Source organism: Oncorhynchus keta, unplaced genomic scaffold (genome assembly GCF_023373465.1).
Source record: "Oncorhynchus keta strain PuntledgeMale-10-30-2019 unplaced genomic scaffold, Oket_V2 Un_scaffold_2576_pilon_pilon, whole genome shotgun sequence".
NCBI lineage: Eukaryota > Metazoa > Chordata > Actinopteri > Salmoniformes > Salmonidae > Oncorhynchus > Oncorhynchus keta.
The window spans coordinates 426,466-441,121 of NW_026290888.1; the positions used below are offsets into that span (position 1 = coordinate 426,466).

General features: G+C 34.1%; 1 protein-coding gene across 1 annotated transcript in view; it reads right to left on the reverse strand.

The window, feature by feature from the left end:
• zgc:112980 (uncharacterized protein LOC503706 homolog) overlaps nucleotides 1-14,656 on the reverse strand; it is a 37,939-nt gene that overhangs the window by 11,221 nt on the left and 12,062 nt on the right. Inside the window, exons 7-11 of the mRNA XM_052515428.1 lie at nucleotides 13,169-13,240; nucleotides 12,840-12,923; nucleotides 9,056-9,160; nucleotides 8,135-8,237; nucleotides 7,961-8,012 (exon numbers count right to left, since the gene is read on the reverse strand). Coding sequence (XP_052371388.1) covers nucleotides 7,961-8,012; nucleotides 8,135-8,237; nucleotides 9,056-9,160; nucleotides 12,840-12,923; nucleotides 13,169-13,240 — 416 coding nt within the window. The remainder of the gene's footprint in view (nucleotides 1-7,960; nucleotides 8,013-8,134; nucleotides 8,238-9,055; nucleotides 9,161-12,839; nucleotides 12,924-13,168; nucleotides 13,241-14,656) is intronic.

Here is a 14,656-nt window from a genome sequence, read left to right on the forward strand (position 1 = left end):
TTTACATACTGATATATTACATACTGATATATTACATACTGATATATTACATACTGATATATTACATACTGATATATTACATACTGATATATTACATACTGATATATTACATACTGATATGTTACATACTGATATATTACATACTGATATGTTACATACTGATATGTTACATACTGATATGTTACATACTGATATATTACATACTGATATATTACATACTGATATGTTACATACTGATATGTTACTGATATATTACATACTGATATGTTACCCCTGATATGTTACATACTGATATATTACATACTGATATATTACATACTGATATATTACATACTGATATGTTACATACTGATATATTACATACTGATATATTACATACTGATATGTTACTGATATGTTACTGATATATTACATACTGATATGTTACATACTGATATATTACATACTGATATATTACATACTGATATGTTACATACTGATATATTACATACTGATATGTTACATACTGATATGTTACACACTGATATATTACATACTGATATGTTACATACTGATATATTACATACTGATATGTTACATACTGATATGTTACATACTGATATATTACATACTGATATATTACATACTGATATGTTACATACTGATATGTTACATACTGATATATTACATACTGATATATTACATACTGATATGTTACACACTGATATATATACTGATATGTTACATACTGATATATTACATACTGATATATTACATACTGATATGTTACATACTGATATATTACATACTGATATATTACATACTGATATATTACATACTGATATGTTACATACTGATATATTACATACTGATATATTACATACTGATATGTTACATACTGATATATTACATACTGATATATTACATACTGATATGTTACATACTGATATATTACATACTGATATATTACATACTGATATATTACATACTGATATATTACATACTGATATATTACATACTGATATATTACATACTGATATATTACATACTGATATATTACATACTGATATATTACATACTGATATATTACATACTGATATATTACATACTGATATATTACATACTGATATATTACATACTGATATGTTACATACTGATATGTTACATACTGATATGTTACATACTGATATGTTACATACTGATATATTACATACTGATATATTACATACTGATATGTTACATACTGATATATTACATACTGATATGTTACATACTGATATATTACATACTGATATGTTACATACTGATATGTTACATACTGATATATTACATACTGATATGTTACATACTGATATGTTACATACTGATATATTACATACTGATATGTTACATACTGATATATTACATACTGATATATTACATACTGATATGTTACATACTGATATGTTACATACTGATATATTACATACTGATATGTTACATACTGATATATTACATACTGATATGTTACCCCCCTGATATATTACATACTGATATGTTACATACTGATATGTTACATACTGATATGTTACATACTGATATATTACATACTGATATGTTACCCCCCTGATATGTTACATACTGATATATTTATTACCCCCCTGATATATTACATACTGATATGTTACATACTGATATGTTACATACTGATATATTACATACTGATATGTTACATACTGATATATTACATACTGATATGTTACCCCCCTGATATGTTACATACTGATATATTACATACTGATATGTTACATACTGATATGTTACACACTGATATGTTACACACTGATATATTACATACTGATATGTTACATACTGATATGTTACATACTGATATATTACATACTGATATGTTACATACTGATATATTACATACTGATATGTTACATACTGATATATTACATACTGATATATTACATACTGATATGTTACATACTGATATGTTACATACTGATATATTACATACTGATATGTTACATACTGATATATTACATACTGATATATTACATACTGATATGTTACATACTGATATGTTATACTGATATACTGATATATTACATACTGATATATTACATACTGATATGTTACATACTGATATGTTACATACTGATATATTACATACTGATATGTTACATACTGATATATTACATACTGATATATTACATACTGATATGTTACATACTGATATATTACATACTGATATATTACATACTGATATGTTACCCCCCTGATATGTTACATACTGATATATTACATACTGATATATTACATACTGATATGTTACCCCCCTGATATGTTACATACTGATATATTACATACTGATATGTTACACACTGATATATTACATACTGATATGTTACATACTGATATATTATATACTGATATATTACATACTGATATATTACATACTGATATGTTACATACTGATATATTACATACTGATATATTACATACTGATATATTACATACTGATATATTACATACTGATATATTACATACTGATATATTACATACTGATATGTTACATACTGATATATTACATACTGATATGTTACCCCCCTGATATATTACATACTGATATATTACATACTGATATATTACATACTGATATGTTACATACTGATATGTTACATACTGATATATTACATACTGATATATTACATACTGATATATTACATACTGATATGTTACATACTGATATATTACATACTGATATATTACATACTGATATGTTACCCCCTGATATATTATATACTGATATATTACATACTGATATGTTACATACTGATATGTTACATACTGATATATTACATACTGATATATTACCCCCCTGATATATTACATACTGATATATTACATACTGATATATTACATACTGATATGTTACATACTGATATATTACATACTGATATATTACACACTGATATATTACATACTGATATGTTACATACTGATATGTTACATACTGATATGTTACATAATGATATGTTACCCCCTGATATATTACATACTGATATGTTACATACTGATATGTTACATACTGATATGTTACACACTGATATATTACATACTGATATGTTACCCCCTGATATATTACATACTGATATATTACATACTGATATATTACATACTGATATGTTACCCCCTGATATATTACATACTGATATGTTACATACTGATATATTACATACTGATATATTACATACTGATATGTTACATACTGATATATTACATACTGATATATTACATACTGATATATTACATACTGATATGTTACATACTGATATATTACATACTGATATATTACATACTGATATGTTACATACTGATATGTTACATACTGATATATTACATACTGATATGTTACCCCCCTGATATATTACACACTGATATATTACATACTGATATGTTACATACTGATATGTTACACACTGATATATTACATACTGATATATTACATACTGATATATTACATACTGATATGTTACATACTGATATATTACATACTGATATGTTACACACTGATATATTACATACTGATATATTACATACTGATATGTTACATACTGATATATTACATACTGATATATTACATACTGATATGTTACATACTGATATGTTACACACTGATATATTACATACTGATATATTACATACTGATATATTACATACTGATATGTTACCCCCTGATATATTACATACTGATATGTTACCCCCCTGATATATTACACACTGATATATTACATACTGATATATTACATACTGATATGTTACACCCCTGATATGTTACATACTGATATATTACATACTGATATGTTACATACTGATATGTTACACACTGATATATTACATACTGATATATTACATACTGATATATTACATACTGATATGTTACCACTGATATATTATATACTGATATATTACATACTGATATATTACATACTGATATGTTACCCCCTGATATGTTACATACTGATATATTACATACTGATATGTTACATACTGATATGTTACACACTGATATATTACATACTGATATATTACATACTGATATATTACATACTGATATGTTACATACTGATATATTACATACTGATATATTACATACTGATATGTTACCCCCCTGATATGTTACATACTGATATATTACATACTGATATGTTACATACTGATATGTTACACACTGATATATTACATACTGATATATTACATACTGATATATTACATACTGATATGTTACCCCCTGATATATTATATACTGATATATTACATACTGATATATTACATACTGATATGTTACCCCCCTGATATGTTACATACTGATATATTACATACTGATATGTTACATACTGATATGTTACACACTGATATATTACATACTGATATATTACATACTGATATATTACATACTGATATGTTACATACTGATATATTACATACTGATATATTACATACTGATATGTTACCCCCCTGATATATTACATACTGATATATTACATACTGATATATTACATACTGATATGTTACCCCCTGATATATTACATACTGATATGTTACCCCCTGATATATTACACACTGATATATTACATACTGATATATTACATACTGATATGTTACATACTGATATGTTACCCCCTGATATATTACATACTGATATGTTACATACTGATATGTTACATACTGATATATTACATACTGATATGTTACATACTGATATATTACATACTGATATGTTACCCCCCTGATATGTTACATACTGATATATTACATACTGATATGTTACATACTGATATGTTACACACTGATATGTTACACACTGATATATTACATACTGATATGTTACATACTGATATATTACATACTGATATGTTACATACTGATATGTTACATACTGATATATTACATACTGATATGTTACATACTGATATATTACATACTGATATATTACATACTGATATGTTACATACTGATATATTACATACTGATATATTACATACTGATATGTTACATACTGATATGTTACATACTGATATATTACATACTGATATATTACATACTGATATGTTACACACTGATATATTACATACTGATATGTTACATACTGATATATTACATACTGATATATTACATACTGATATGTTACATACTGATATATTACATACTGATATATTACATACTGATATGTTACCCCCCTGATATGTTACATACTGATATATTACATACTGATATATTACATACTGATATGTTACCCCCCTGATATGTTACATACTGATATATTACATACTGATATGTTACATACTGATATGTTACACACTGATATATTACATACTGATATGTTACATACTGATATATTATATACTGATATATTACATACTGATATATTACATACTGATATGTTACATACTGATATATTACATACTGATATATTACATACTGATATATTACATACTGATATATTACATACTGATATATTACATACTGATATATTACATACTGATATATTACATACTGATATGTTACATACTGATATATTACATACTGATATGTTACCCCCCTGATATATTACATACTGATATATTACATACTGATATATTACATACTGATATGTTACATACTGATATGTTACATACTGATATATTACATACTGATATATTACATACTGATATATTACATACTGATATGTTACATACTGATATATTACATACTGATATATTACATACTGATATGTTACCCCCTGATATATTATATACTGATATATTACATACTGATATGTTACATACTGATATGTTACATACTGATATATTACATACTGATATATTACCCCCCTGATATATTACATACTGATATATTACATACTGATATATTACATACTGATATGTTACATACTGATATATTACATACTGATATATTACACACTGATATATTACATACTGATATGTTACATACTGATATGTTACATACTGATATGTTACATAATGATATGTTACCCCCTGATATATTACATACTGATATGTTACATACTGATATGTTACATACTGATATGTTACACACTGATATATTACATACTGATATGTTACCCCCTGATATATTACATACTGATATGTTACATACTGATATATTACATACTGATATATTACATACTGATATGTTACCCCCTGATATATTACATACTGATATGTTACATACTGATATATTACATACTGATATATTACATACTGATATATTACATACTGATATATTACATACTGATATATTACATACTGATATGTTACATACTGATATATTACATACTGATATATTACATACTGATATGTTACATACTGATATGTTACATACTGATATATTACATACTGATATATTACATACTGATATGTTACCCCCCTGATATATTACACACTGATATATTACATACTGATATGTTACATACTGATATGTTACACACTGATATATTACATACTGATATATTACATACTGATATATTACATACTGATATATTACATACTGATATGTTACATACTGATATATTACATACTGATATATTACATACTGATATATTACATACTGATATGTTACACACTGATATATTACATACTGATATATTACATACTGATATGTTACATACTGATATGTTACACACTGATATATTACATACTGATATATTACATACTGATATATTACATACTGATATGTTACCCCCTGATATATTACATACTGATATGTTACCCCCCTGATATATTACACACTGATATATTACATACTGATATATTACATACTGATATGTTACCCCCCTGATATATTATATACTGATATATTACATACTGATATATTACATACTGATATGTTACCCCCCTGATATGTTACATACTGATATATTACATACTGATATGTTACATACTGATATGTTACACACTGATATATTACATACTGATATATTACATACTGATATATTACATACTGATATGTTACATACTGATATGTTACACACTGATATATTACATACTGATATATTACATACTGATATGTTACATACTGATATGTTACACACTGATATATTACATACTGATATGTTACATACTGATATGTTACATACTGATATGTTACATACTGATATGTTACATACTGATATATTACATACTGATATGTTACCCCCTGATATATTACATACTGATATATTACATACTGATATGTTACATACTGATATGTTACACACTGATATATTACATACTGATATATTACATACTGATATGTTACATACTGATATGTTACCCCTGATATATTATATACTGATATATTACATACTGATATATTACATACTGATATGTTACCCCCTGATATATTACATACTGATATATTACATACTGATATGTTACATACTGATATATTACATACTGATATATTACATACTGATATATTACATACTGATATATTACATACTGATATGTTACATACTGATATATTACATACTGATATATTACATACTGATATATTACATACTGATATATTACATACTGATATATTACATACTGATATATTACATACTGATATGTTACCCCCCTGATATATTACATACTGATATATTACATACTGATATATTACATACTGATATATTACATACTGATATGTTACATACTGATATATTACATACTGATATGTTACCCCCCTGATATATTACATACTGATATATTACATACTGATATATTACATACTGATATATTACATACTGATATATTACATACTGATATATTACATACTGATATATTACATACTGATATATTACATACTGATATATTACATACTGATATGTTACATACTGATATATTACATACTGATATGTTACCCCCCTGATATATTACATACTGATATGTTACATACTGATATATTACATACTGATATATTACATACTGATATATTACATACTGATATATTGTTTAATGACAGAACTCACTGGTCTTTGAGGGAGGAAGAAGGGAAGGAGGAGGGCGACAGCTGGGATCCATCTGCAGAGAAAGAAAACATTCAGCGAGAGACAGACAAACATGTTCATTCAGTGTGTGTGTACATGGGTGTGTGTATGTGTGTGCGTGTGTGTGTGTGTGCATGGGTGTGTGTGTGTGTGTACCACTGTTGTGCAGCTCCACTGCTACCCCTCTGAGGAAGGACTCCAGTCTTCCAGGAGACGAAGACAGGAACCCAACAAGCCACCTCAAGGCCCACACATGACCCTGCACACACAGAGACACACACGTTGGTCTTACACTGAGAGAGAGGAGGACAGAGGAGAGAGAGGAGGACAGAGGAGAGAGAGGAGGAGAGAGGAGAGAGAGGAGGACAGAGGAGAGAGAGGAGAGAGAGGAGGACAGAGGAGAGAGAGGAGGAGAGGAGGACAGAGGAGAGAGAGGACAGAGGAGAGAGCGGAGGACATAGGAGAGAGCGGAGGACAGAGGAGAGAGAGGACAGAGGAGAGAGAGGAGGACAGAGGAGAGAGAGGAGGACAGAGGAGAGAGAGGAGGACAGAGGAGAGAGAGGAGGACAGAGGAGAGAGAGGAGGACAGAGGAGAGAGCGGAGGACAGAGGAGAGAGAGGAGGACAGAGGAGAGAGAGGAGGACAGAGGAGAGAGAGGAGGACAGAGGAGAGAGAGGAGGACAGAGGAGAGAGAGGACAGAGGAGAGAGAGGAGGACAGAGGAGAGAGCGGAGGACAGAGGAGAGAGAGGAGGACAGAGGAGAGAGAGGAGGACAGAGGAGAGAGAGGAGGAGGACAGAGGAGAGAGAGGAGGACAGAGGAGAGAGAGGAGGACAGAGGAGAGAGAGGAGGACAGAGGAGAGAGAGGAGGACAGAGGAGAGAGAGGAGGACAGAGGAGAGAGAGGAGGACAGAGGAGAGAGCGGGGGACAGAGGAGAGAGCGGGGGTCAGAGGAGAGAGCGGGGGTCAGAGGAGAGAGAGGAGGACAGAGGAGAGAGAGGAGGACAGAGGAGAGAGAGGAGGACAGAGGAGAGAGCGGAGGACAGAGGAGAGAGCGGGGGTCAGAGGAGAGGTGTACCTTGTAATAGTTGAGGACGGGTAGAGCGGGGGTCAAAGGTTCGTGGAGGATCCGTAGCGCCAGAGCCTGAGTTACCAACAGCAACAGGGCCTGGTCTGGATACACCTAGATAAACACACACTAGTTACCAACAGCAATCAATTAAATAAATACACATGAATTATACTCAGGGATGCAAACTGGTGACACCTTTCAGTTGTTGCACTGAAACATGCAATACATCCCTGCTAGGGGGAAATGCAGGTTTGACCTATGACCTACACGTTCAGTCTCTGTGTGTTAAATAAAAAGTGGATCAGGTGAAACTCACAGCTAAAAGAAATGTACAGAAAGCATTCTAATATCTAGACTGTTACCATGACAGCCTTTATAATAGAACGCTTGTTACCATGACAGCCTTTAAAATAGAACGCTTGTTACCATGACAGCCTTTAAAATAGAACGCTTGTTACCATGACAGCCTTTATAATAGAACGCTTGTCACCATGACAGCCTTTATAATAGAACGCTTGTTACCATGACAGTCTTTATAATGGAACGTTTGTTACCATGACAGCCTTTATAATAGAACGCTTGTTACCATGACAGCCTTTATAATAGAACGCTTGTTACCATGACAGCCTTTATAATAGAACGCTTGTCACCATGACAGCCTTTATAATAGAACACTTGTTACCATGACAGCCTTTAAAATAGAACGCTTGTCACCATGACAGCCTTTATAATAGAACGCTTGTTACCATGACAGCCTTTATAATAGAACGCTTGTCACCATGACAGCCTTTATAATAGAACGCTTGTTACCGTGACAGCCTTTATAATAGAACGCTTGTCACCATGACAGCCTTTATAATAGAACGCTTGTTACCATGACAGCCTTTATAATAGAACGCTTGTCACCATGACAGCCTTTATAATAGAACGCTTGTTACCGTGACAGCCTTTATAATAGAACGCTTGTCACCATGACAGCCTTTATAATAGAACGCTTGTTACCGTGACAGCCTTTATAATAGAACGCTTGTTACCATGACAGCCTTTATAATAGAACGCTTGTCACCATGACAGCCTTTATAATAGAACGCTTGTTACCATGACAGCCTTTATAATAGAACGCTTGTTACCATGACAGCCTTTATAATAGAACGCTTGTCACCGTGACAGCCTTTATAATAGAACGCTTGTCACCGTGACAGCCTTTATAATAGAACGCTTGTTACCATGACAGTCTTTATAATGGAACGTTTGTTACCATGACAGCCTTTATAATAGAACGCTTGTTACCATGACAGCCTTTATAATAGAACGCTTGTTACCATGACAGCCTTTATAATAGAACGCTTGTCACCATGACAGCCTTTATAATAGAACACTTGTTACCATGACAGCCTTTAAAATAGAACGCTTGTCACCATGACAGCCTTTAAAATAGAACGCTTGTCACCATGACAGCCTTTATAATAGAACGCTTGTTACCATGACAGCCTTTATAATAGAACGCTTGTCACCATGACAGCCTTTATAATAGAACGCTTGTTACCGTGACAGCCTTTATAATAGAACGCTTGTCACCATGACAGCCTTTATAATAGAATGCTTGTCACCATGACAGCCTTTATAATAGAATGCTTGTCACCATGACAGCCTTTATAATAGAATGCTTGTTACCGTGACAACCTTTATAATAGAACGCTCGTCACCGTGACAGCCTTTATAATAGAACGCTTGTTACCATGACAGCCTTTATAATAGAACGCTTGTTACCTTGACAGCCTTTATAATAGAACGCTTGTCACCATGACAGCCTTTATAATAGAATGCTTGTTACCGTGACAACCTTTATAATAGAACGCTTGTTACCTTGACAGCCTTTATAATAGAACGCTTGTTACCATGACAGCCTTTATAATAGAACGCTTGTTACCGTGACAGCCTTTATAATAGAACGCTTGTCACCGTGACAGCCTTTATAATAGAACACTTGTTACCATGACAGCCTTTAAAATAGAACGCTTGTTACCATGATAGCCTTTATAATAGAACGCTTGTCACCATGACAGCCTTTATAATAGAACGCTTGTTACCATGACAGCCTTTATAATAGAACGCTTGTTACCATGACAGCCTTTATACTAGAACGCTTGTTACCTTGACAGCCTTTATAATAGAACGCTTGTTACCATGACAGCCTTTATAATAGAACGCTTGTTACCATGACAGCCTTTATAATAGAACGCTTGTTACCGTGACAGCCTTTATAATAGAACGCTTGTTACCGTGACAGCATTCATAATAGAACACTTGTCACCATGACAGCCTTTATAATAGAACACTTGTTACCATGACAGCCTTTATAATAGAACGCTTGTCACCATGACAGCCTTTATAATAGAACACTTGTCACCATGACAGCCTTTATAATAGAACGCTTGTCACCATGACAGCCTTTATAATAGAACGCTTGTCACCATGACAGCCTTTATAATAGAACACTTGTCACCATGACAGCCTTTATAATAGAACGCTTGTCACCATGACAGCCTTTATAATAGAACGCTTGTCACCATGACAGCCTTTATAATAGAACGCTTGTCACCATGACAGCCTTTATAATAGAACACTTGTCACCATGACAGCCTTTATAATAGAACGCTTGTCACCATGACAGCCTTTATAATAGAACGCTTGTCACCATGACAGCCTTTATAATAGAACGCTTGTCACCATGACAGCCTTTATAATAGAACGCTTGTCACCATGACAGCCTTTATAATAGAACGCTTGTCACCATGACAGCCTTTATAATAGAACGCTTGTCACCATGACAGCCTTTATAATAGAACACTTGTTACCATGACAGCCTTTAAAATAGAACGCTTGTCACCATGACAGCCTTTATAATAGAACACTTGTCACCATGACAGCCTTTATAATAGAACGCTTGTCACCATGACAGCCTTTATAATAGAACGCTTGTTACCGTGACAGCCTTTACAATAGAACACTTGTTACCATGACAGCCTTTATAATAGAACGCTTGTCACCATGACAGCCTTTATAATAGAACGCTTGTCACCATGACAGCCTTTATAATAGAACACTTGTTACCATGACAGCCTTTATAATAGAACACTTGTTACCATGACAGCCTTTATAATAGAACACTTGTTACCATGACAGCCTTTATAATAGAACACTTGTTACCATGACAGCCTTTATAATAGAACACTTGTCACCATGACAGCCTTTATAATAGAACACTTGTCACCATGACAGCCTTTATAATAGAACACTTGTTACCATGACAGCCTTTATAATAGAACGCTTGTCACCATGACAGCCTTTATAATAGAACACTTGTTACCATGATCGCAGCAAAAGTTGGAGCTACAAAGTATTAACTTAAAGGGGCTGAATAATTTTGCACGCCCAATTAGTTTGAAATATCCAATAAATGTCGTTCCACTTCACGATTGTGTCCCACTTGTTGTTGATTCTTCACAAAAAAATACAGTTTTATATCTTTATGTTTGAAGCCTGAAATGTGGCAAAAGGTCGCAAAGTTCAAGGGCCGCGAATACTTTCGCAAGGCACTGTAAATCCACAATGTGTGTATAATGTGAGTTTGTGTGTGTGTGTGTGTGTGTGTATATAATGTGAGTTTGTGTGTGTGTGTGTGTGTATATAATGTGAGTTTGTGTGTGTGTGTGTGTGTGTATATAATGTGAGTTTGTGTGTGTGTGTGTGTGTATATAATGTGAGTGTGTGTGTGTGGTGTGCACACCATCAGGAAGGTCCGTGGGATCTGGATGAGGTGTCCCAGAGATCCCTGGTTCAGCAGGATCTCCATGGTAACGTTTCTCGCCTCCTACAAAACACGCAATGCTGAAACAACAACAACAACAACAACAACAACAACAACAACAGCCCAGAGAAAGACAAGCGTGTGTGTGTGTGTGTGTGTGTGTGTGTGTGTGTGTGTGTGTGTGTGTGTGGTGTGTGTGTGTGTGTGTGTGTGTGTGTGTGTGTGTGTGTGTGTGTGTGTGTGTGTGTGTGTGTGTGTGTGTGTGTGTGTGTGTGTGTGTGTGTGTGTGTGTGTGTGTGTGTGTGTACCGTCAGAAAGGCACTGTCAGGAGGACCAGCAGGAGAACTGAGCACGTGGAGAAAGTTTGCCCAACTCTGAGACTGAAACACAGATACACACATTATATTATTATTATACACATTATATCAGAGGTCTGAGTTTCAGAGGTCTGAGTTTCAGAGGTCTGAGTTTCAGAGGTCTGAGTTTCAGAGGTCTGAGTTTCAGAGGTCTGAGTTTCAGCGGTCTGAGTTTCAGAGGTCTGAGTTTCAGAGGTCTGAGTTTCAGCAGTCTGAGTTTCAGAGGTCTGAGTTTCAGAGGTCTGAGTTTCAGCAGTCTGAGTTTCAGAAGTCTGAGTTTCAGAGGTCTGAGTTTCAGCAGTCTGAGTTTCAGCAGTCTGAGTTTCAGCAGTCTGAGTTTCAGCAGTCTGAGTTTCAGGGGTCTGAGTTTCAGGGGTCTGAGTTCAGGGGTCTGAGTTTCAGGGGTCTGAGTTTCAGGGGTCTGAGTTCAGGGGTCTGAGTTTCAGGGGTCTGAGTTTCAGAGGTCTGAGTTTCAGAGGTCTGAGTTTCAGCAGTCTGAGTTTCAGAGGTCTGAGTTTCAGAGGTCTGAGTTTCAGAGGTCTGAGTTTCAGAGGTCTGAGTTTCAGAGGTCTGAGTTTCAGAGGTCTGAGTTTCAGCAGTCTGAGTTTCAGCAGTCTGAGTTTCAGCAGTCTGAGTTTCAGCAGTCTGAGTTTCAGCAGTCTGAGTTTCAGGGGTCTGAGTTTCAGGGTCTGAGTTCAGGGGTCTGAGTTTCAGGGGTCTGAGTTTCAGGGGTCTGAGTTCAGGGGTCTGAGTTTCAGGGGTCTGAGTTTCAGGGGTCTGAGTTCAGGGGTCTGAGTTTCAGGGGTCTGAGTTTCAGAGGTCTGAGTTTCAGAGGTCTGAGTTTCAGCAGTCTGAGTTTCAGAGGTCTGAGTTTCAGCAGTCTGAGTTTCAGCGCTCTGCGGTCTGAGTTTCAGCAGTCTGAGTTTCAGCGCTCTGCGGTCTGAGTTTCAGAGCTCTGAGTTTCAGCGGTCTGAGTTTCAGCGCTCTGCGGTCTGAGTTTCAGCGGTCTGACTTTCAGCGGTCTGAGTTTCAGCACTCTGAGTTTCAGCGGTCTAAGTTTCAGGGGTCTGAGTTCAGGGGTCTGAGTTCAGGGGTCTGAGTTTCAGAGGTCTGAGTTTCAGAGGTCTGAGTTTCAGAGGTCTGAGTTTCAGAGGTCTGAGTCTCAGCGCTCTGCGGTCTGAGTTTCAGGGGTCTGAGTTTCAGGGGTCTGAGTTTCAGCACTCTGAGTTTCAGCACTCTGAGTTTCAGCGCTCTGAGTTTCAGGGGTCTGAGTTTCTGCGCTCTGAGTTTCAGAGGTCTGAGTTTCAGAGGTCTGAGTTTCAGCGCTCTGAAACTCAGCGCTCTGAGTTTCAGCGCTCTGAGTTTCAGCACTCTGAGTTTCAGGGGTCTGAGTTTCTGCGCTCTGAGTTTCAGAGGTCTGAGTTTCAGAGGTCTGAGTTT